The 25,282-nt window shown below is 37.4% G+C and overlaps 1 protein-coding gene across 5 annotated transcripts in view; it reads left to right on the plus strand.

Moving 5' to 3' along the window:
- The window catches only part of SCAPER (S-phase cyclin A associated protein in the ER), a 489,933-nt gene that overhangs the window by 40,442 nt on the left and 424,209 nt on the right, over positions 1–25,282 (plus strand). For all 5 annotated transcript variants that reach the window (XM_068556227.1, XM_068556251.1, XM_068556256.1 and 2 more), the window contains 2 exons: positions 16,273–16,390; positions 18,406–18,476. In XM_068556227.1, coding sequence (XP_068412328.1) covers positions 16,273–16,390; positions 18,406–18,476 — 189 coding nt within the window. The remainder of the gene's footprint in view (positions 1–16,272; positions 16,391–18,405; positions 18,477–25,282) is intronic.

Raw genomic sequence — 25,282 nt, forward strand, 5'->3', positions numbered from 1 at the left:
AGATCCTTGCTGGGTAGAGTAATCTTGGTTGTAGGTTTTTCTCCTTCATCACTTTAAGTATATCCTGCCACTCCCTTCTGGCTTGCAGAGTTTCTGCTGAAAGATCAGATGTTAACCTTATGGGGATTCCCTTGTGTTTATTTGTTTTTTTTCCCTTGCTGCCTTTAATATGTTTTCCTTATATTTAATTTTTGACAGTTTGATTAATATGTGTCTTGGCGTGTTTCTCCTTGGGTTTATCCTGTGTGGGACTCTCTGTGCTTCCAGGACTTGATTAACTATTTCCTTTCCCATATTAGGGAAGTTTTCAACTATAATCTCTTCAAATATTTTCTCAGTCCCTTTCTTTTTCTCTTCTTCTTCTGGGACCCCTATAATTCGAATGTTGGTGCGTTTAATGTCGTCCCAGAGGTCTCTGAGACTGTCCTCAGTTCTTTTCATTCTTTTTTCTTTATCCTGCTCTGTAGTAGTTATTTCCACCATTTTATCTTCCAGGTCACTTATCCTTTCTTCTGCCTCAGTTATCCTGCTATTGATCCCATCTAGAGTATTTTTAATTTCATTTATTGTGTTTTTCATCATTGCTTGGTTCCTCTTTAGTTCTTCTACGTCCTTGTTAAATGTTTCTTGCATTTTGTCTGTTCTATTTCCAAGATTTTGGATCATCTTTACTATCATTATTCTGAATTCTTTTTCAGGTAGACTACCTATTTCCTCTTCATTTGTTAAGTCTGGTGTGTTTTGACCCTGCTCCTTCATCTGCTGTGTGTTTTTCTGTCGTCTAATTTTGCTTCTCTGACTGTGTTTGGGGTCTCCTTTTCACAGGCTGCAGGTTTGTAGTTCCCGTTGTTTTTGGTATCTGTCCCCAGTGGCTAAGGTTGGTTCGGTGGGTTGTGTAGGCTTCCTGGTGGAGGGAACTAGTGCCTGAGCTCTGGTGGATGAGGCTGGATCTTGTCTTTCTGGTGGGCACATCCACGTCTGGTGGTGTATTTTGGGGTGTCTGTGGCCTTATTATGATTTTAGGCAGCCTCTCTGCTAATGGATGGGGCTGTGTTCCTGTCTTGCTAGTTGTTTGGCATAGGGTGTCCAGCACTGTAGCTTGCTGGTCGTTGAGTGAAGCTGGGTCTTGATGTTGAGATGGAGATCTCTGAGAGATTTTCACCCTTTGGTATTACGTGGAGCTGGGAGGTCTCTTGTGGACCAGTGTCCTGAAGTTGGCTCTCCCACCTCAGAGGCACGACCCTGATGCCTGGCTGGAGCACCAAGAGCCTTTTGTCCACACGGCTCAGAGTAAAAGGGAGAAAAAATAGAAAGAAAGAAAGAAAGAAAGAGGCTATAATATAGTGAAGTAAAATAAAGCTATTGTAAAGCACAGCTATACAGACAAAATCTCACCCAGAAGCATATACATATACGCTCACAAAAAAAAGGAAAAGGGGAAAAATTAATATATCCTGCTCCCAAAGTCCACCTCCTGAATTTGGGATGATTCGTTGTCTATTCAGGTATTCAACAGATGCAGGCACATCAAGTTGTTTGTGGAGTTTTAATCCGCTGCTTCTGAGGCTGCTGGGAGAGATTTCCCCTTCTCTTCCCTGTTCGCACAGCTCCTGGGGTTCAGCTTTGGATTTGGACCCACCTCTGTGTGTAGGTCGCCTGAGGGCGTCTATTCCCCGCCCAGACAGGACGGGGTTAAAGGAGCAGCTGCTTCGGGGGCTCTGGCTCACCCAGGCCGTGGGGAGGGAGGGGTACGGAGGAGGCGGGGCGAGCCTGCAGCGGCAGAGGCCGGCGTGACGTTGCACCAGCCTGAGGCGCGCAGTACGTTCTCCCGGGGAAGTTGTCCCCGGATCACGGGACCCTGGCAGTGGCGGGCTGCACAGGCTTCCGGGAGGGGCGGTGTGGGGAGTGACCTGTGCTCACACACAGGCTTTTTGGAGGCGGCAGCAGCAGCCCCAGTGTCTCACGCCCGTCTCTGTGGTCCGCGCTGATCGCCGCGGCTCGCGCCCTTCTCTGGAGTTCGTTTAGGCGGCGCTCTGAATCCCCTCTCCTTGCGCACCAGGAAACAAAGAGGGAAGAAAAAGTCTCTTGCCTCTTCGGCAGCTGCAGACTTTTTCTCGGACTCCCTCCCGGCTAGCTGTGGTGCACTAACCCCTTCAGGCTGTGTTCACGCCGCCAACCCCAGTCCTCTCCCTGCGATCCGACTGAAGCCCGAGCCTCAGCTCCCAGCCCCGCCCGCCCCGGCGGGGGAGCAGACAAGCCTCTCGGGCTGGTGAGTGCTGGTCGGCACCGCTCCTCTGTGCGGGAACCTCTCCGCTTTGCCCTCCGCACCCCTGTGGCTGCACTCTCCTCCGTGGCTCCGAAGCTTCCCCCCTCTGCCACCCGCAGTCTCTGCCCGCGACAGGGCTTCCTAGTGCGTGGAAATCTTTCCTCCTTCACAGCTCCCTCCCACTGGTGCAGGTGCCGTCCCTATTCTTTTGTCTCTGTTATTTCTTTTTTCTTTTGCCCTACCCAAGTACGGGGGGAGTTTCTTGCCTTTTTGGAGGTCGGACGTTTTCTGCCAGCGTTCAGTGGGTGTTCTGTAGGAGCAGTTCCACGTGTAGATGTACTTCTACTGTATCTGTGGGAAGGAAGGTGATCTCCGCGTCTTACTCTTCCGCCATCTTCTCTCCTCCCCCCTGTTTTAATATTATATGCAATGTTTACGTGGTTCAAAATTCCTATTAAACAGTATTCATTTAGAGGAGTATGACTTTTCTTCTTCCTCTTCTTCCCTTCGTGGACAATCTTTTCTTTTCCATGTTTTTAATTGTGGTAAAATACACAAAATCTACCATCTCACCCATTTTTAAAAATTTATATATTTATTTTGGCTGCGTTGGGTCTTCATTGCTGCTCGCGGGCTTTCTCTAGTTGCGGTGACTGGGGGCTACTCTGCGTTGTGGTGCGCAGGCTTCTCATTGTGGTGGCTTCTCTTGTTGCGGAGCATGGGCTCTAGGCACGTGGGCTTCAGTAGTTGTGGCATGTGGGCTTCAGTAGTTGTGGCTTGCAAGCTCTAGAGCACAGGCTCAGTAGTTGTGGTGCATGGGCTTAGTTGCTCTGCGGCATGTAGGATCTTCCTGGCCCAGGGCTCGAACCCGTGTCCCCTGCATTGGCAGGCAGATTCTTAACCACTGCGCCACCAGGGAAGCCCCTTGACCATTTTTAAGTGTTCAGTTCAGTGGTATTAAGTACATTCATATAGTTGTGCAACCATCACCACTGTCCATCTTCAGAACTCTTTTCATCTTGCAAAACTGAAACTCTATACCTATTAAACAATAACTCCCTATTTCTTTCCTCCCCCAGCCCCTGGCAGCCACCATTTTACTTTCTCTCTCTATGATTATGACTACTCTAGGTACCTCATATAAGTGGAATCATACAGTATTTGTCTTTTTGTGACTAGTTTATTTCACTTAGCATACTATCCTAAGGTAGTAGCATATGTCAGAATTTACCTTTTAAGACTGAATAATATTCCATTTTATGTATATACTACATTCTGCTATCCATTCATTTGTTTACGGACAGGGTTGCTCCCACATTTTAACTATTGTGAAAATGCTGCTGTGAACATGGATGTATAAATATTTCTTTGAGACCCTATTTTTAATTCTTTTTGCTATATACCTAAAGTAGAATTCCTGGATCATATCAGATTTTTTGAGGAACCTCCATACTGTTTTCCACAGCAGCTGTACCATTTTACATTCCGACCAGTAGTGAGCAAGGGTTCCGGTTTGTTCACATCCTTGTTATTTTTTGTTTTTTTGGTAGTAGCTATCCTAATGGGTCTCATGGGTAATCATTTTGACTAGTTTTTGGTTTATCCTTTATTGCTTATATTTTCAAAAATAAGAAAAAATATATAAATAAGTATGTGTGTAATGTATATATATTTATCATTCTCTTTCTCAAATCCAAAGGTATTATATTCTAATACTTTTTCCCCCACTTAGCAATATATCCTAGATCATTAGAGATCTTCATTCCTTATTACAGCTGCATAGTATTTCCTTCTGATCTGTGTTGTTTTTAAACTGCTTAATGAGCAAGGTATAGTAAAGCACTGCTTATTGTGACTCTGAAGAATGTGGCCAAAACCCTGAAAGTAAATGAAAAATGCCTATGATCATCCATAACAGATAATTCACACACTGAAAATATATTCACTGTACTTGTAGAATTCTTGAGTTTCTTATTCAGAAACATAATAGTACATTTCCCAGAATTCTAACAAATAAGAATTGACAGCTAATAGCTTGATAGGGAAGAAGACAAAATAATTAAGAATTAAGTTTTTGTTTTCTGCACAATCATTAGGAAGTAAAGAGCCCAAAAAGTCTAAAAACACTTTGGCCTGGGCCCATTTATAAGACAATCATCCACTGCCCTTCTATAGCTCCTGAAGGCTATATATTACAATATCATACAAAAGTTGGTGTTTGTAGTGATAACATGAAAGTTTCAAGAAAAGAGGAAGTTGCTTCAGTAGCCTCTGTTTCAGAAGTCAGGGAACTGTGATTCAGAGATTTTCATCCAAAATGGTAAAATCAAAAAGATTTTGTGCTTAGCAGGGCAAAACTTTAGTTGTGGATTTATGTTGAACACCTTATTTCCCAATGATGTTGTTCATTTATTCATGATATATTTGTCAATTATTTATTGATGATTTCTTTTTTTTTTAAAAAAACATCTTTATTGGAGTATAATTGCTTTACAGTGGTGTGTTAGTTTCTGCTTTATAACAAAGTGAATCAGTTATACATATACATATGTCCCCATATTTCTTCCCTCTTGTGTCTCCCTCCCTCCCACCCTCCCTATCCCACTCCTCTAGGTGGTCACAAAGCACCGAGCTGTGCTATGCGGCTGCTTCCCACTAGCTATCTATGATGATTTCTTGATCATTCCAATTATTCATCATTCATGATGTATTTATGTGCTTGGCACTGTGCTAGCAGTAGTAATAGAGTGATGAACAAAATCCAGTCCTCCAGAAGCTTACAGTCTAATGGGGAGCATAGATGGTAAACACATAATTATATAATTTAAAATTTAATTGTAAGATGTGCTACAAAGGTGTACAAGTTGACTTGAGTATATGAAGGGGGTCCTGGCCAAGTCTGGGAGTTGAAGATACCTCATTCTGAGAAAGAACCATTAAGCTGGGACTTGAAAGATCATTAGGTCTTGGCTGGGCTAAGAGGAACACTGTCTTAGTTAGGATGCTTTCAGTAGCAAGTAGAGATAAGACTTGATCTATTGACTCAACAGTGTCACCAAGGATTTGATTGCTTTTCTTCCCTTGGTTCTGCCTTCTGTTTTGTTGCCATAATCTTAAGGTTTGCTCCCTTTAAGGTCCCCAGTTGGTTAGTGATGGTTTTCAGAACTGTGTATTCCCTCATGTATGGCCAGTAGGAAAATGAGTCTTTTCTCCAATATTTCAGGAGAAGATCTGAAGTCCACTGTGTATTGATCAGTTACATGTTATGTTACATGCTTACACCAGAATCAGTTGTTATGCCTGTAACATCAGTTACAGTTATGTTACATGCTTACACCAGAATCACTTGTTATGCCTGGAGGAGTGGAATATGCTGATTGGCTTAGGCAAGGTCATGTGTTGCCTGGAGTTAGGGATGAAGTCTACTTCTCTAGAACCACATGAGACCCCAACAAAATTGAACTATTAGGAAAGATGTAGGGAGTGAATGCTGGGGAGGAAGCCAATAAATGTACATTGTAGAGTGGCAGAACATTCTAAATAGCAGAGAGAATTCTATGTAAATGCCTTGAATTAGAAGGGAGCTTGGTGGCTATAGGGAACTGAATAGAAGTCAGTGGGGTTGGAGCATGACAGACAAGAAGAGTAATGGAGGGACTTCCCTGGTGGCACAGTGGTTAAGAATCCACCACAACTACTGAGCCTGTGCTCTAGAGCCTGTGAGCCACAGCTGCTGAACCCGTGCTCCACAACTACTGAAGTCCGCATGCCCTAGGGCCCACGTGCCACAACTACTGAGCCCCGTGTGCTGCAGCTACTGAAGCCCACTCACTTAGAGTCCATGCTCTGCAACAAGTCAATGAGAAGCCTGTGCACCTCAACAAAGAGTAGCCCCCGCTTGCCACAACTAGAGGAAGCCCATGCACAGCAACAAAGACCCAACACAGCCAAAAATAAAATAAAAATAAAATAAAATAAAATTTCTGAGACTCAATTTATCAAAAAAAAAAGAAAAAAAAAAGAGTAGTGGAAGATGAGGCTAGAGAGGTAAACAGAGGCTGGTTTGTGCTTTGGTAGATAATGCCAGATTTCCAAAGTGGTTGTACCAGTTTAGCTTCCTGTCAGCAGTGTAAGTAGTTGCCCCAACTCCTCACCACCATACGGTATAGTCATTTATTTTAAAAAAATTTTAGTATTTCCGGTGCCTGCTTTTGAGTACCTTTTCATATGGTAATTGGTTATTTATGTATCTTTTGTGAAGTGCCTACTCAAGTTTCATTTTCCTGTTGGGTTGTCTTTCTTTTTCTAATTGATTTAAGGAGTTCTCTGTCTATCCTGGGTACAAGACCTTTGTTTCTTTTATGCATATATCTTCTTTGTGGCTTGCTTTTTCATTCTTTTAATGATGTCTTTTTAGTAGAAGCTGTTCTTAATTGCACTGAAGTTCAGTTTATTAGTTTTTTCCATTATGATTAGTGCTTTTTGTGTCCCGATTAAGACTTTTTTCTTTACCTGAAGATCATGAAACTATCATCCTTTATTATCATTATTTTTAGCAGCTTTTATTTTGCTATAATTTCAAATTTAAGAAAGGTTGCAAGAGGAGTACAAGGAATTCTCATATATTCTTTCACTAACTTTACCAATTGCTAATTTTGTCTCTTTTCTCATATTCTCTCTTTCTCTTTTTCTATATGTATGTGTGTGTATATAAAACATACAGATGTATATAAATGTATATATACACAATATGTGTATATAAAATTACACATAGGGAGTTCCCTGGTGGCCCAGTGGTTAGGACTCTGCACTTCCCCTGCAGGGGCCCTGGGTTCAATCCCTGGTCGGGGAAGTAGGGTCCCACATGCTGTGCGGCACAGCCAGAAAAAAAAGATCACGTAAACATACAAGCACATATATATATATACCTATAGACATATACATGTATTTGCACACACATATATTTGCACAGACATATAATATATGCATGTTATGTGCATAAATATATTACTCTTCCATGAACCATTTGAAAATATTTTGATCTCGAGGAGACAGCAGTGAGTGGTCCTGAAGAGAGATCCTAGTTACCTGCTCAGGAAGTGAACCTGGGTAGCCTGGGTGAAAACCAGGAATCCTAGCCACTTGACCACCAGGGGCTAGAGGCTAGAAGCAAAGTTGCCCTGGCTCCTGCCCCTCACTGAAAAATAAATTTCTCAAGGAGGCAAAAACTGTAGAAACAGGTACAAAGTTTATTATTAGAGACACAGCCCAAGTGGGAGAGCACACAGAGAAACAGTTTATTTATTTAAGACAGAAGCAAGGCAGAGATACACACCTGAAGAGAAAGGGTGTGGGTGTCCTCCTTAATGAGGAGGAGTGCACCAGAGAGGTGATTCAAATCACTTACATAGGGCACTTCTTCCGGGTCTTTGTTTACCTTTGATCAGTTATCTCATTTCTTTCCCACAGGGGACCTGTCCTAGGGCCCACCCTGAAATGTGTGTGCATCTTTTTGCCAAGATGGATTCCAGTGTAGAGGCCTCTGGGGAGGTTGACACCACCTGTTACAGGGTGGCGCCCCCTTCCCTTTTGACCCCAGAGGAGCCTTTCTGCACACGTGTAGTTGGGGAGGTCTCCTAGTCCTCAAAAATGAGAAATACGTGGTCTCTTTATCTTTTATCCAAGCAGGACTCAGCTCCTCCTTGCTCCTGCCATTATCTTTCTCTTGGAGTATCTGTCCACAGGGGGCAGATTCCAGCTGCTTAGCCTGGGGCCCATCTATCTCCTGCCTCAATTTGAAGCTAGCATACTCCTTTATCCCCAAATATTCAGTGTATGTTTCCTAAGAACAAGGACATTCTCTTACATGACCACAATTCAATTATCAAAATCTAGAAATTTAACATTCGTATAATACTATTATATAAGCCACAATGTAGTCAAAGTTTGTCATTATCTCAATAATGTCTCTTATAGCTATTTTTTTTCTTGATCCATTTAGTTATCATGTCTCTTTGGTCTCCTTTAACCTGGAATAATTCCTCAGACTTTCTTTGCCTGTTTTGACTTTGCCATTTTCGAAGAGTACAGGACAGTTATTTTGAAGAATGTCACTCGATTCGGGTCATGTTTCCTTATTAATAGAGTCAGATTTTGTATTTTTGGCAGAATATCACATGAATGATGATGTATCCTTGTCAGTATATCACATCATGAAGCATATGGTGTCAGTTTGTCCTGCTATTGGTCATGTTGACTCTGATCACTTGGTTAATTTAGGCTATTGTCAGGTTCTTCTATTTAAAGTTTGCTTTCTCTTTTGAAATTAATTTGTCAAGAGATACTTTGACGCTATGTAAATACCCTGCAACTCATCAAACCTTCACCCATTAGTTTTAGCATCCACTGATGATAATAAATATTAATTAAAGTAGACAATAAGTATTTGCTTTCTTCCCAATTATCTGTGTGCCTGTCTGTCTGTCTTTCAGGCTTCCTGGATTTTTTATTTATTTACTGTTATAATCTATTACTACCATTTATTTTGATGCTCAGATTGTCCCTGATTTAGCTGGTGGAAGCTCCTTCAAACTGGCTCTGTGTCTTTTCATATGCTCCTATTATTCTTGGAGTCCTTCTATACTTTCTAGTGTAACAAGCTGTTCCAGGTTCACCTTATATTTTCCCTCTCATTCTTTTTCTCACCTTATTACATGGGCTAGGAACTTCAGTACAATGACTCATGGAAGTGGTGATGGTAGGCATCCTTGTCTCTTTCAAGATTTTATTATTAAATACGCTGATTGCTGTAGTTTGTGAAGAATTTTTATCATGGATGGTTGTACAGTTTTATCACTTGCTTTTTTCATCTGTTGAAGTGAGCATCAAACTTTTCTCCTTTATTTTGTTAATATGGCAAATTACATTCATTGATTTAAAAATGTTAAATCAGCCTTGCATCCTGAAATAAAATCAACTTGATTGTGATGTTTTACCTGGATTCAGTTTGCAAGTGTGTGTGTGTATGTATGTATATGTAATTTTCACATTGTTACTTTTGAAAGAATTTGAACTGGTAATTTACTTCTCTTGTCCTCTTAGGTTCTGATATCCTAAATGGGTCACGTGGGACTCTATGAGTTGAGATTTGATCCTTCTTTTTTATTCTCTGGAAGAATTTAGTGTAATTTTTCCTTCAGTGATTAAGAGAATTCACCAATGAAACGTATCTGAGCCTGGATTGTCTTTTGTGGAATTTCTTCAGTAAATATTTCTTTAGTATTTAAAATTTAAAAATTTCTTTAATAAATACTCAGATTTTCCTGTTTCCTTTTATGCCAAATTTGGTTGTGTTTTTCAAGGATTTTGTGCATTTCATCAAAAATTTCAAATTTATTGATACTATTTATAATATCCTTTTATGTTTTTGACTTCTGGAGATTCTAGAATCTGTAGTGATGTTCCTTTTTTATTCTTGATATTGGTTAGTTTTGCCTTCTTTCTTCTTTTGCTTGATCAGCCTTGCTAAGAGGTATATACGTTTCTTGGTAAACACTCTGAACACTTGCTTTCTTAGATTATATACTGTAAGAGTCAAACATAAAAACTTTAAGGCTGATGTGTATGCTTTTTATTGAAACAGTTTTTTTAAAAACATCTTTATTAGAGTATAATTGCTTTACAATGGTGTGTCAGTTTCTGCTTTACAACAAAGTGAATCAGTTATACATATACATATGTCCCCATATCTCTTCCCTCTTGCATCTCCCTCCCTCCCACCCTCCCTATCCCACCCCTCTAGGTGGTCACAAAGCACCGAGCTGATCTCTCTGTGCTATGCGGCTGCTTCCCACTAGCTATCTATTTTACATTTGGTAGTGTATGTATGTCCATGCCACTTTCTCACTTTGTCCCAGCTTACCCTTCCCCCTCCCCGTATCCTCAAGTCCATTCTCTAGTAGGTCTGCATCTTTATTCCCGTCTTGCCCCTAGGTTCTTCTGACCATTTTCTTTTTTTTTTTAGATTCCATATATATGTGTTAGCATACGTTATTTGTTTTTCTCTTTCTGACTTACTTCACTCTGTATGACAGTCTCTAGGTCCATCCACCTCACTACAAGTAACTCAGTTTTGTTCCTTTTTATGGCTGAGTAATATTCCATTGTATATATGTGCCACATCTTCTTTATCCATTCATCTGTTGATGGACACTTAGGTTGCTTCCATGTCCTGGCTATTGTAAATAGAGCTGCAATGAACATTTTGGTACACGACTCTTTTTGAATTATGGTTTTCTCACGGTATATGCCCAGTAGTGGGATTGCTGGGTCGTATGGTAGTTCTATTTTTAGTTTTTAAAGGAACCTCCATACTGTTCTCCATAGTGGCTGTATCAATTTACATTCCCACCAACAGTGAAAGAGGGTTCCCTTTTCTCCACACCCTTTCCAGCATTTATTGTTTGTAGATGTTTTGATGATGGCCATTCTGACTGGTGTGAGATGATATCTCATTATAGTTTTGATTTGCATTTCTCTAATGATTAATGATGTTGAGCATTCTTTCATGTGTTTGTTGGCAATCTGTATATCTTCTTTGGAGAAATGTCTATTTAGGTCCTCTGCCCATTTTTGGATTGGGTGAAACATTTAGTTTTTGAACAAGCCTCTGTAAAATCTCCCTATGGCACTAGGTGGCACACTGTGACTTTGGATGAAAATACATATATTTTGTTTAAGTCTCTTGGAAGAAAAGAACCTGTGTGAAAATACTGTTTGAAATAGACATCTATAATGTTATGAAGTATCTCAGACTCATTTATTGCATTTCAAACCCTGATGCCTAAATTAAAATGTTTAAAATTGCATTAAGTTACTACTGACATTTTTATAAGAATAGGATTATTAAAATTGATTAGAATATATGAGTTTTTACTGAAAAGAGTCCATTCAGCATATACTGCAGAAGGCACTTGTGCTTTAAACTGAAAAATGGTTTTCAGTCATGTGTTGTAAGATGAGTGTTATAATGTTTTTCCTTATGAAGTATTGGAATTAAGAATGAAGACAGTCTTGAGCTGGTGGCTTTTTCTTTGAATGTGTGTATGTGTACTAAGTATAAAAGAACTAACTACAAAATTTGTGGTAGAACTGCAATGTTTATAGAAGAAGACAATATTAGATTTCAAATTTTCTGGTCTAGCAGTACTACAGCGTTACTATCTTGTGGTCATTTTAGTTCCGAGAAACTCATTACTTTATGAAGACTCTTGAGATATAAAGTAAAGAATAGTGGATTTTATGATCTGATATATATATATGTATATCTACCTATATAATTTTCTGTGATTGCATAAGAGAATTATCTGAAAAAGAGATGAAAAGTAGACCACCTATTTAAATGTATTCATCTGGCTTGAAAGGAATAGTGATACTTTTTGGTTAAAACAATGCTTAGGTAACCTAAATGATAGATGCCAACCTAACCTAAGTTATGTAATCATTGGGAGATGTCTTTAAGCAAAAGGAGATTTTATGATGTTACACTGATTGGAAAGTATGGGAATAGAAAAGAGATCATTCAAGTATTTTGCACAGAATGGAGCTGGAACATTGGTCACGGACTAATGAGTCTCAGTGAAAGCTTATGAGTCAGGTAAGTAGATGCCATGTGGATATCCAGGGTAAGGTCAGAGGAATGAAGGAATGTGGAGGCAGGTATTTATTTTAAAAATATAAAAAGTCAAGTTCTGGAGAGGGAAATTTGGGTTAACTTCATAGCACAGAGTATTAGAGTGGAAGAGAGCAGTCTTTGTTTTCCTAATAGTTTGAGCTGGTTGGTTCATTCATGTACACTGAAATTCAGTTCCTGTCACTCGCAGATTTAGCTTCTTTGGTTATTCCCTGTTTCCCTACATATGCAATTTCACTTTCTATGGATCATTCCCATCAGCATAAAAATATACTCTCACCCTTCTTAAAAACCTTCTCTGTTTGTTTTTGCTTTCTTCTTTCTCTTTTCGCCTGTATTACAAAACTCAAAAAAAGTTATTTATACTTATTGTCTCCATTTTCTTACTCAACATTCTCTTGAACTCTCTTGAGTCAGGGTTTTGATCCTACTATTCTACTGAATAGGTAGTAATAAGTTATTGATTTATTTATTTTAAATTATTACTTTTATCACTTCCTGGGCAATGCAAAGCTGTCAGTCTTACTGGACTGTTGCTTCTTTAAAGGTGAGCTGTTTTTCCCTCCTCTGTATGCTTTTAAGTTTTTCTCTATGTTTCAGGCTATCATCAGTTTTTCTGTGGTTGGTTTAGGCATGGTTTTCTTTGTATTTATATTTATCGTGCTTGGAGTTTGTAGAGCTTCTGGAATAATTGAGCTTATATCTGTTGTCAACTTTATACTGTCAAAGACATTAGTGGAACAGTTGGTGAAATTTAAATAATTACTCTAATTTAGATAATAATTTGGATCAATGATAATTTCCTGATTTGATATTTGTAGTATATTTATATAGGGGAGTGTCTTTGGATATATGAAATACACATTGGAGTACTTAAGGGCAAAAGATATGATGATTACAGTTTATTCTCAAATGTTTTAGGAAAAAAAAGTATGAGGATATTTTGAGGATTCTTTGTGCTAATTTGTAACTTTTCTGTAATTTGAATTTATTTCAAACTGAACAGTAATATGTATTTCCCACAGAGCCACACCCATTTGTTTACATGTTGTCTATGGCTGCTGTCACACAAAATGGCATGATTGAGTAGTTGTCATAGAGACTGTATGGCCTGCAAAGCCTAAAATAAAAATTGTTTATTATCTGGCCCATTGTAGAAGAAGTTCGTGGACCCCTGCCCTAGAGTGTAGTGACTTTTTTCTTCTCTCAGAGTCATACTAATTAGTAAGTTCTTTTGTTTGAGAACAATGTGTTGCCTTTCTTTCACATACTCCCCAAATAAGCCGGCAATTAAAATTTACCAGTACGTGAGGAGAACCCAAAAACTAAAGAGTAACATATTACAAGTATATAATGTAACCACACTGAAGGGGTGAGGATGAGACGAACTAATTTAAGTGATTTTGGAAAACAAAATCTAGTACTTTGGACACTGTAAGGCTAAAGACGGAACTGTGTAGAAATATAATCTTGTTAGTAAGTGTGTTTCTCACAGAGATACGGGTTAGCAGTTATGAAACTATTTTATTTTATTTATTTATTTTTTATTACTTTTGGCCGCATGGCACAGTTAGTGGGATCTTAGTTCCCTGAGCAGGGATCAAACCTGGGCCCTCAGCAGTGAAAGCGCAGAGTCCTAACCACTGGATCACCAGGGAATTCCCTTTTTTTTTTTTTTTTTTGAAACTACTTTATGTATATATTAGAATTGAACAGATAAGTAAATATATTTTAGATGATGAGAGCTGGGTTTCTTACTGATGGAGAAAGAAATTACAAATAAGGAAAGGGGAAGGCTAAAATGAACCTATGATGTAGGATTGAAATCAGAGGTATTGGGACTTCCCTGGTGGTCCAGTGGGTAAGAATCTGAGCTCCCAGTGCAGCGGGCCTGGGTTTGATCCCTGGTCAGGGAACTAGATCCCGCATGCATGCCGCAACTAAGAGTCTGCATGCTGCAACTAAGAAGCCCGCATGCTGCAACTAAGAATTCCTTATGCTGCAGCTAAAAGTCTGCATGCCTCAACTAAGAAGCCCACTTGCTGCAACTAAGAAGCCTGCATGCCGCAACTAAGGATCCCGCATGCCCCAAGGAAGATCCCGTGTGCCACAACTAAGACCCTGTGCAGCCAAAATAAATAAATAAATATTAAAAAAAAGAAATCAGAGGTATTAATATAAACTCATAGTTTTCAATATCTCTATACAGATAGATACAGAAATACAGATGTGTGTATTGTGGATTAGTGTGCATACATATAGTTCCTGTTACCCGTCATGATTCTATGGGTTGACTAGGTGGTTTTTCTGCCCTGGGGTGCCTGGGGTGCTGGGATGGCAGCATTCATCTGGGGGCTTGACTGGGCTGGAATGTCCAAGATGGCTCAGTGGATGTTGTCTGTCAGCTGGGAGTTCAGCTGGGCCTGTCTATCAGTGCTGACTTTACGTGGTCTCTCTACTGGTGGTTTTGGCTTCTCATGGCATGGATGGCTGGGTTTCAAGAGTGAGTATCCCAAGAAGGAGCATTCCAAGAGACCCAGGTAGAGACTGCAAAGCTTCTTATGACCTATTTTCAGAAATTACGCAATGTCACTTCCACCTCATTTTATAGGTCAAAAAGCAGGTCGCAGAGCCAGGTTCAAGGGGAGGGGATTACATAGGGCATGAACACCAGCAGGAGTGGTTTATTGAGGGGAAGGGGGGCATCTGGAGACTAGATACCATACTGATTAATTCATATATTATTTTTTGCTCTTATGTGTTTGGTTCACTCATTTGGATTGTTAATTCTTTGAGGACATGTATACTACCTTATATTTTTGTTTTCTTCTCAGTGTCTTACACAGTGCTTGGCACATAGTAATTGTCCAGTAAATTTGTTGTTGACTAAGGATTCCAGGGATGCTAAGAGTTTAGGCTGGCAAGAACTAGAAGAGAAGATGAACTTGCTCATTAGCTGGACTAGGATTTTGGGCTGGGCCCGGGAGTGAATTCTTTTCAGAAAGAGGTAGATTTCCCACATGGAGTTAAGGGTTGGGCAAGGAGGCTGCATCCTTGTGCTCATAGGGATGCTTTAGAGCCCTTTTCTTTTCATAGATTCTTGGCTTATAAAAATGGGCTATTTTCTGGTTCTGAAGAACCTAGGGGCAGGACAGGAATAAAGATGCAGACGTAGAGAGTGGACTTGAGGACACGGGAAGGGGGAAGGGTAAGCTGGGACGAAGTGAGAGAGAGGCATGGACTTATATATACAACCAAATGTAAAATAGATAGCTAGTGGGAAGCAGCCGCATGGCACAGGGAGATCAGCTCGGTGCTTTGTGACCACCTAGAGGGGTGGGATAGGGAGGGTGGGAGGGAGACGCAAGAGGGAGGAGATATGGGAATATATGTATATGTATAGCTGATTCACTTTGTTATAAAGCAGAAACTAACACACCATTGTAAAGCAATTATACTCTAATAAAGATGTTAAAAAAGAATAAAGTAAAAAAAAAAAGTAAAAAAATAAAAATAAATATATAGAGAAGCAAAAGAAGACAGTAAAGGCATCCATGATCTTATTACAACAGAAAAAAAAAGTGGGCTATTTTCATATGGCATTCATTAGTGGGAAGGTAATTTCATTTACATTACTGGATCTGGCTTCCATTGGCCCAGGGTCTTGTTGGGGCTGAACCTGTAGGCTAGTGTTGCTTTCAGCTGTGTGGGACTAGAGAAAGCAAGAATACACACACGCACACACACACCACATACATGTATACGTACACACATTGTGTGCAGTAGGGCAGGGTTTAAAATTTTGCAACTTAAATATGTTAGTTTACAGGAATTATTATTTAGAGCCCAATAACTTGGAGATAAAATTATGCAGTGGAAATTTACAACTGAGTGAAAATTTACTTTAGCATTATCTGTAGGGAAAAAAATAAGAGTCTTGAAAACATTTTATGTTGCCGAGAGCTTTCAGAGGGAATATGTACCCTCTTACTTTAACCTGTGATACATAAGGGGGAGTGGTGCTGAAATGGGTACACAGCAGTGTTTGTGCTCCTTAGGACAGTTTTTCAAACCTTAGTTTGAATTCATTCTTGAAATGATTTATTTATTTTTAAAGTTGTAAAATTCAGTCTTTTTAGAACTAAAAAAATCTGGGACTTACTCTTATTTCTGTCTAAGCACCTTTCCGATCCCAAATTAGTTTTAAGTGTTTCCTTTCTGAGAAAATAATAGAAATGATGAATTTGTCTGCCAGATATATTTTTTATGTTGACTAATTTAATAAACTAATACATGTTCTCTTTTCTGTGCATAGGCTTCATTCCAGCGCTCCAATAGTCATGACAAAGTAAGGAAAATAGTTGCAGAGGAGGGTCGTACAGCAAGAAACCTAATAGCTTGGAGTGTTCCACTAGAAAGCAAAGATGATGATGGTATGTATTAAAAAAAAAGTTTCATTTTTGTTGTAAATTAAAGAATATATTTAGTCTTGAATAGTAGACAGACTGAAGACTGTTTATAATTAGAAGTCTTGGGCAAATTAGTATGTATTAAATAAGAAATAATTTTTAATTGATTTTTTATCTTACCTAATACACAAATGAAAATGATATTGTTAGTTTCACTGTTTCACATAGGAATGAAATTGGGTGTGTTATTATGACTGGCAGATTAGTTTTTTTTTAAAGTTATAGGAGATTTAGATTTTTTCTATACTCAAGTCCATTCTTTACATCTGCGTCTGTCTTTATTCCTGTCCTGCCCCTAGGTTCTTCAGAACCATTTTTCTTTTTTTTTTTAGATTCTATATATATGTGTTAGCATATGGTAAATACATATGGAAAATATTTTTCTCTTTCTGACTTACTTCACTCTCTGTATGACAGACTCTAGGTCCATCCACCTCACTCATTGTCAGTCTTATTAGGTATTTTTAGAGAGCAGTTCTTTTGGATCACAAAAGCTATTAAATAGAGGTGGAAATTAAATTTTTCTTTTTAAATTTAGCTCCTTAATAGCTAAAATTGTCATATGGAGCTTACTATTACTTCATTTCGTTTATAGAAAATATATATAAACATTATTCAGTAAAAAAGTGGCAAGAAACCTAGAAATATCTCACAGTTGCTCTATGTTATAAATACTGTTTTATGAAATTTTCTCATTTTTCATGGGTTATTCAGAACACAAAGTAATCTGAAGGTGTTATTATTAAAATTGCTTCTACTCAAAAAACATAAAAGGAAAGAAAATATAATAATGAATCCTATATCTGTATATATCCTGATACTGCACATAAGAACATAAAAAATTGGCCAGTACTATTTTAAAGCTTCATTTATGCTTATTGCAAAGTAATGGAAATAAGAGCACAAAGAATTAGAACGTTCTGAATATCTATAATAATGATGACAAAGGAAGAATGTTAACTTCATAATTTTTAAGAAGGATTATTTTATATTGTTAAAACCTTGCCACTTACAGAAAAATCTTTACTTTGCTTTTTAAAAAATATCAACTCATTCTTGTTTTATGGCTGTAATCTATACTCAGATGTTTCTGAGGATGATAATTCAATTTTAAAAAGTTTTCTTCTGTTCTTTGTTTTATTCCTGTCTCCTCTGGTAATTGTTCTAAGCTGATTATTCTCCTGTATATTCTAAAAAGCCTCTGATACATTGTTCTCTATGATGAAAGGATGAATAAAAGGCTGTGTAGGGGGTGGAGAGTTCTCTGCCTCCACCCCTGGTAGAACAGTGAGGGAGGCCCTCTGATGTGCAGATAAATTGATAGTAGGTGTTATGGTTCACTTCATTTGTACTGCTTCAGGGGTCTTGGCCCAAAATTATTTTGCAAAAAGGAAAACGAGTCTGTTCTGCATTACAGAATTTTACTCCTGTTTTGGAATAGCTCTCAAGAATAGAGTGATTATAAAACAGTAGTTAGTGTCTTTCTTATAAAAAAGAGCAAGTGAGAAAGCTGTATCTGCTGCAGAAATACAAAGAACTGAAAATGTCCCTTTTCAAAATGAAACTATATATTTCATAAATCAGATAAATTAAAACAGAAAATACTGAGTTTTTATATGGTAAAAAATGTATTCTTAATTTTATTGTCAAAATAAAATTTGAATTCAAAGAACTATTTTCAAAGGAGCTATATATAAGTTGAAGAGTATCACTAACCTGACTTTGTTTTTAAATTATCAGACTATCTGACTTCTTTAAGAAGTTGATTTCTTCCTATTCTGAGAAAACCATTCAATAAAAGCAGTCTCTGGGACCTTGGAAATTTGTTTTTATGACATCTGTAGTTCATGTTGGCCATGTTGTTCTGTTCTGTGGTCTCTGGAAGGAGATTATGTGTTAGTATGCCTGGATAATTTGCATAGTTCAGTTTTATATTATCTATTTGTTGATCTGTATATTTATCTATTTTTGCCTTGAAGGAAAATCTAAATGTCAAACTGGTGGAAAATCAAAGAGGACAATTCAAGGCACTCATAAAACGACAAAACAGGTACAGCATATACAACTGTTTACTTTTTTGTGTTTAATTTCAATTATAAAATCTAATTTTTCAGGATTTGAATATTGCATATTTTATCTTCATATAAAAATTTAATGTAACATCCTTTATTTAACAAATGTGTGTATAGTATTATGTGCCTAACTTGTACTAAATACTTTACAGATATTAATTTGTTTCTTATAACAACCCTTTGATGTAGGCATTATTCTTCATTTACAAATGAGAAAACTGAGGTAGAGAGAGGTTGTATAACTTACTAGTAAGTGACACAGCCAAGATTTGAACCCATGCCTTCAATTTCTACAGTTTATGCTCTTAACTCCTCTGCTGCACATTCCATATTTGTGATTCTTCTGTGATTTACCTTCTAGGTATAATGGTGTCTTTTGGATGTAGGATAATAAAGATGTATTGAATCTAAAATTTTTCAGATTGTTCTACTAAAATTTTAGAGAACACAAGCCTACCTTATTTTTAAAAGTGTTTTGGCATATTTATAGTTAGCTTTGTAATCTGTAGTTATTTTCTCTGAACTTTTCATATATATTATTTTAGTTTGATGTTATTAAATATACCAATATGTATTATGTAAACCAAAAACTACACATAAGGAAAACATGGACTTCTAATCAAGGTGGCATTGTGAGTTCATAAAATATTCCCTAGTCCTCACATACAAGAGGCATCAATGATAAAATATTTTTTAAAAATTAAAGAGACAAAGGACTTTCAAGAATAAAATAAAAATCTCTGTGGATCAGAAATAAAACAAACACATATATTCACAGATAAGTGGAGTTGGGGACACACACTTACTGGACAAGTCCTATATAAGGGAGGCTGAAATACCCTGATTGTGGTGGGAAAACAGATCCAGGCTCATGGCATAAAACTTTAGGCTTGTGCAGTGTTCTGCACTAGGAGACAAAGAACACTACAATCTGCCTGGGGTTGCGGCCTGTGATAATTGACATCTGAAGCAATAAAAGAGAGTGGCGCTCTGGTTCATGACTGGGTCTGCTATATTCTTGAAGCGTGAGAGCTTTAAGTCCCCAATAAGAGACCTCTGGAAGGGGACCATGGTGGGCCAGCTGATGGTAACCATAAAACTGGTACACATGTAGTTAGGGTGAGCAAAGTGAAAAACTAAAATAAAAGAAACTTAAATGCAAAATAAGTTTGCAAAACAACATATCAAGGCACATGAGGAAAATAATATCGTAAGATATAAACAACACATTCCACAAATGAGAGAATTTACTCCTGAGGTAATGAAAAAAGGTCATTTTTCTAAAGAGGACATTCAAATAAACAAGTTTAAATTCCTCAAAGGAAAGATTAAATATAATGCAAAAAGGAAAATTCTGAAATAAAAGATGGATATTAATTTTGAACCTTTATAGGTAAAAGTGAACACCTTAGAAATGAAAATGTTGTCCGTGAAATTTTAATTTTTTATTCTTACCTGCAATTAGTAAGAATAAATGATATATTGGACAGAGAGATTAGTTTAAGAGAGAATTTGTGAGTTGGAAGACACTAACTACTTAGGAGGATTTAGAACATAGCTCAGAGAACTAAAGAGATGGAAAATTGGAAGGAGAATTTGATTGAGAAATTCTAACATATGCCTTCTAGGACTTTTGAAATAGAGAATAAATAGTGGGCATGCAATAGTTGGAAAAATAATGTTTAAAATTTTCCTTACTTTGAGTTCTTAAGAGATTCAGAGCATAACTGTAGAGCTGAGCAGGATAAATAAAAATAGATTTATACCTAGATACATTCTAGAGAACCTGCAAAGTGTTAAGGATGAAACTTGTAAAATACCAGGAAGTAAACAAAAGCACAGAGGAATAACAATAATCTTGTTATGAACAAAAGAACAGTGGACCAATATCTACAAAGTTATAAGGCGAAATAACTTTTAACCCAGAAGTCTGTGCCCATTCAAATGATCATTCAAGTGCAAGAGTGAAATAAAGCCATTTTTAGATGTACAAAGGCTAAGGGTTTGCCACCTACAGACGCTTAATGAAGGGACTATTAAAGACATACTTCAGCAAGAAGAAAAGGTAGCCTGGAGGAGGGAGCTTGATAAAAAGATAGCTGTAAAATATTTTAGTAAATCTCATTAACTATTGGTGGTTTTCAAAAACACTCACACAATTAAATTTAGAAAGGTGGAGCTATAATCTTAAACAGTGTTAACACAGAAGACTAGGGAGTTTGGAGGGGAGTTAATGTGATAAAATCCTTGTCTTATTTAGGAAGAAGTCTTTGTTTAAGGCTAGCTACTAAAGGAGTAAAACAAGCGGGCATGATTTCCAAATAAACAGAGGAAAAGAGAAAGTGAATAAACCAAAGCTTTTCAACTAAATAGAAGGAAAGAGAAAGAAAAAAAGAAGAAAAATCATGGTAAGTGTAAAACATGAAAGATAATGGTAGATACTAAGTATAAATATTTCAGCAAACAATATTAATACATGTAAACTGATTAAATTCAGTTCTTAAAAGTCAGATGATTGAATTAAACCTCTCATTTTAAATTGAGCTGTATACTGCTTATAAGAGACATATTTAAAACTTCAAGGAAAGGTTTAAAACAAAGAAAGAGAAAAAAATCCAGGCAAAATACTTGATATTCTAGATGTGCTCTAAAGCTAGAATAGCAATAGTCATATCAAACCAGATGGAATTCAACATGAAAAGCATTGATTACAGAAAGATAGAAATTATATAATGGTGAAAAGAATAATCATCCAAAAAGTATAAAAGTACAAAACTTTTAGGTACCTAACAGCATAGCCTTGAAATATTTAAAGCCCAAACTAACAGAATTACAAGGAGAAAAGTGTATTCATGATCATAGTGGTAAATATTCATATCCCTTACTCAGAAACTGATCAAGCAGGAATAAATAGCAAGAATATAGAATTAAGATACAATTATGATTGATCTCATATAAATACATATACATATATGTATGTATATGTATGTATGTATATGTGTGTATTTATTGGCACTCAAATAGTGTACACAAAGCATATGCAAAAATTGATCACATCCTAGGTTATAAAGAAGTTTCAGTAAATAGAAGTCAGACAAGAATATAGAAGTCAGACACAACATGTTCTCTGACTGTAATGCAATTAAATTACAAATAAAATATAAGGATATTTTCATGTAATATAAAAAAAAATTATTGATGGGCTAAAGACCAAATGAGAAAACAAAAAAATTAAAATTATCTGGAAGGATATTTTTATGACCTTGAATTAGAAGAGGCTTTCCTAGACAAGACAAAAAGCATAATTGATGGATATGTTATAACAAAATTAAATTTATATACTAAAAAACTCACTTAAACAAAGTTAAAGGTGAGATTGACTGGGAGAAAATACCATACATCAAAGACTTCATAAAGAGCTAAAATTCATCAGAAAAAGGACAAATAACCCAATAAAAAATGGGGGAAACCTGAATAGCCTGTAAACCTGTGAAAAGATGCTCAGTTTCAATAGTAATCAAGGAAGTGCCTCTGGATTACTTGTGAAATCCTACAACTTTGCCCTCTAGAAGTAGGTTTACCATCAGCAAAATTTTCTTTGTTCCTCTCTTCCCTGCACATTCCCTTTACCTTCTTGTTTTAGGAAAATTCCAACTCATGTGTGGGGATACTGCTTCCTCCACAGTCGTTTTAAGTAGTAGTTGTTTTTTTCCCCCACAGCACTCCTACCTGTGATCCTAGAGGTGGGTTAGGTTTCCTGCTTGCTCCTCACTGGCATTTCAGGCAGTTCTCCCTCCCATCTCCTAAAACTCCTCAGATTTGAAGGACATGCCATCACACTATACCACCTGCTCCCTCTTCTTGTTGCAGCACTTACAGATTTCCAGGTCACTTCTCCTTATTCCTTGAAGATATAATTTTCAGTCTCACTGCATGCTCTACACCATTACTGCTGTCCTCTCAATTTCTTGCATTTCTTTCCCCCAATAGTTTTGTCTTCTACTCATTCCGATGGTCAGACTCTTGCCTTGTTCTCACTAACAACTACTCTCCCTCCAGGAACTCAATCTCAGCCATACTGTCTTCTACCTGTCATCTCTCCTCCTGCCTTATTCTCTGTGATCATGTGACTCTAACAATTCTTCAACCTCATGCAATCTATAATTTACTGATCCTACCACCCTTTCATTATCCCTCATCCTCCATATGACCACGCTTTCCTGGATATCCACATGAGATTCTATGGTTTGTCTGTCATAATTACCTTCTTGCCCACTCTCCCAACTGTCTGGCTACCCTGCCCCTTGGTAGTACACGCTTGACAGAGTTGTCCTCATTACAGCCACTTTTCTGCCTATTCTGCTCTGCGCCCCATGCATTTGAAAGTGCCAGGAGAAAAGTATCAGTTATGTTGAAAGGCTCTTTTGACACTTATGACCACTAACCTTATATGGATAGTACTGTCCCAAAGTCCTATTGCATGTCCCTAGTTATTCATTTCAGTACAGAGCCCATGGGTATTAAAAGGACAATAAAAGAATACCACGAACAACTCTTTGCCACAGATTTGATAACCAGGATGAAATGGACTGATTGCTTGAAAGACATAATCTGTTAAAACTCACTCAAGATGAAATAGACACTCTGAATAGGCCTAAATGTATTAAAGAAATTAAATCAATAATTAATAACCTTTCAAAGCAGAAAGTACCAGGCCCAGGTGGATTCACTGTTGAATTCTACCAAGCATTTAAGGAAGAAATTATACCAATTCTTTACAATCCATTTTAGAGGGTAGAAGAGAGGGAATACTTCCTAACTCATTTTATGAGGCCAGCATTATTCTAACACCAAAACCAGACAAAGACGTTACAAGAAAACTGCAGACCAGTGACTCTCACAAACATAGATACAAAAATCCTCAACAAAATATTAGCAAATCATATCCCACAATAAAAAGAATGATACACCATGAGCAAGTGGGTTTTATCCCAGAGGTGCAAGGTTGGTTCATAATTTAAAATAAATCAATGGAATTCATCACAGCAACAGGATAAAAAAGAAAAAACCTAGTTTTATATCAATGATGCAGAAAAAAATTTTGACAAAATCCTACACCTAGAAAAGATGGTAAAAATCTTTTAATAAACTAGGAATAGAGGGGAACGTCTTCAACTTAATTAAAAAAAAATACAAAACCCTACAGCTAACATGATACTTAATGGGAGAAACTATAAGCTTTCCCATTAAGATCAGTTATGAGGTAAGGATGTCCCCTTTCACCATTGCTTTTCAACATCGTAATGGAAGTTCTAGCTAATGCAGTGTGACAAGAAAAGGAAATAAAAGGTATACAGATTGGGAAGGAAGAAATAAAACTGTCTTTATTTGTAGATGACATGATCATCTATGTAAGAACTCTGAAAGAATCAACCAAAAATCTCCTATAACTAATAATTGATTACAGAAGGTTGCAAGATACAAGATTAACATACAAAAGTCAGTTGCTTTCCTGTGTACCAGCAATGAATAAGTGGTATTTGAAATTAAAAACACAATACCATTGGGACTTCCTTGGTGGTCCAGTGGTAAAGAAGCTGCCTTACAATGCAGGGTTTGATCCCTGGTCAGGAAACTATGATCCCACATGCTGCAGGGCAACTAACTAAGCCTGCATGCCACAACTAGTGAGCTCGTGCACCTCAACGAGAGAGCCCACATGCAGCAAACTACAGGGCCAACATGCCCTGGAGCCCACGCACCACAACTAGAGAGAGAAAATCCGCATGCCACAACTGGAGAGAAGCCCGCGCACCACAATGAAGAGCCCGCGTGCTGCAATGAAAGATCCCGCATGCCTCAGTGAAGACCCGACACAGCCAAAAAAAAAAAGAAATAAATTAAATAAATAAATAATAAAATAAATCTTAAAAAAAACAAAACCACAATACCACTTATATCCGCACTCCCCAATATTAAATAGGTAGGTATAAACCTAACAGAATATGTGTAAGATCTATATGAGGAAAACTATAAAACTCTGATGAGTGAACTCAAAGAGCTAAATAAATGAAGAGACATTCCATGTTCATGAATAGGAAGACTCAATATGGTCAAGATGTCATTTCTTCCCAGGTTGAAGAATATATTCAGTACAATCCCAGCAAATTATTTTGTAGATATCAATAAACTTATTCTAAAGTTTATATGGAGAGGCAAAAGACCCAGAATAGGCAACAAAATGTTGAAGGAGAAGAACAAAGTTGGAGGACTGACACTAACCAACTTCAAGACTTACTATAAAGCTACAGTAATCAAGGCAGTGTGATATTGGCAAAAGAAAAGACAAATAGATATATGGAACAGAATAGAAAGCCCAGAAATGTACACACATAATTAGTCAACTGATCTTTGACAAAGGAGCAAAGACAATACAATGGAGCAAAGGTAGTCTTTTCAACAAATGGTGCTGGAACATCCATCCATATGACAAAAAGAAAAATGAATCCGGACACAGACCTCATATTCTTCACAAAAACTAACTCAAAACAGACTATTGACCATAAATGCAGAAGTATAAAACTCCTAGACAATAACATAGGAGAAAACCTAAATGACCTTGAATATGGTGATGACTTTTTAGGTACAGTATCAAAGGCATGATCCCTGAAAGAAATTAATGATAAGCTGGATTTCATTAAAATTAGAAACTTCTGTTCTGCAAAAGACAATGTCAAGAGAATGAGAAGACAAGTCACAGACTTGGGAGAAAATATTTGGAAAA

The sequence above is a fragment of the Eschrichtius robustus genome, chromosome 1 (assembly GCF_028021215.1).
Source record: "Eschrichtius robustus isolate mEscRob2 chromosome 1, mEscRob2.pri, whole genome shotgun sequence".
Lineage (NCBI taxonomy): Eukaryota > Metazoa > Chordata > Mammalia > Artiodactyla > Eschrichtiidae > Eschrichtius > Eschrichtius robustus.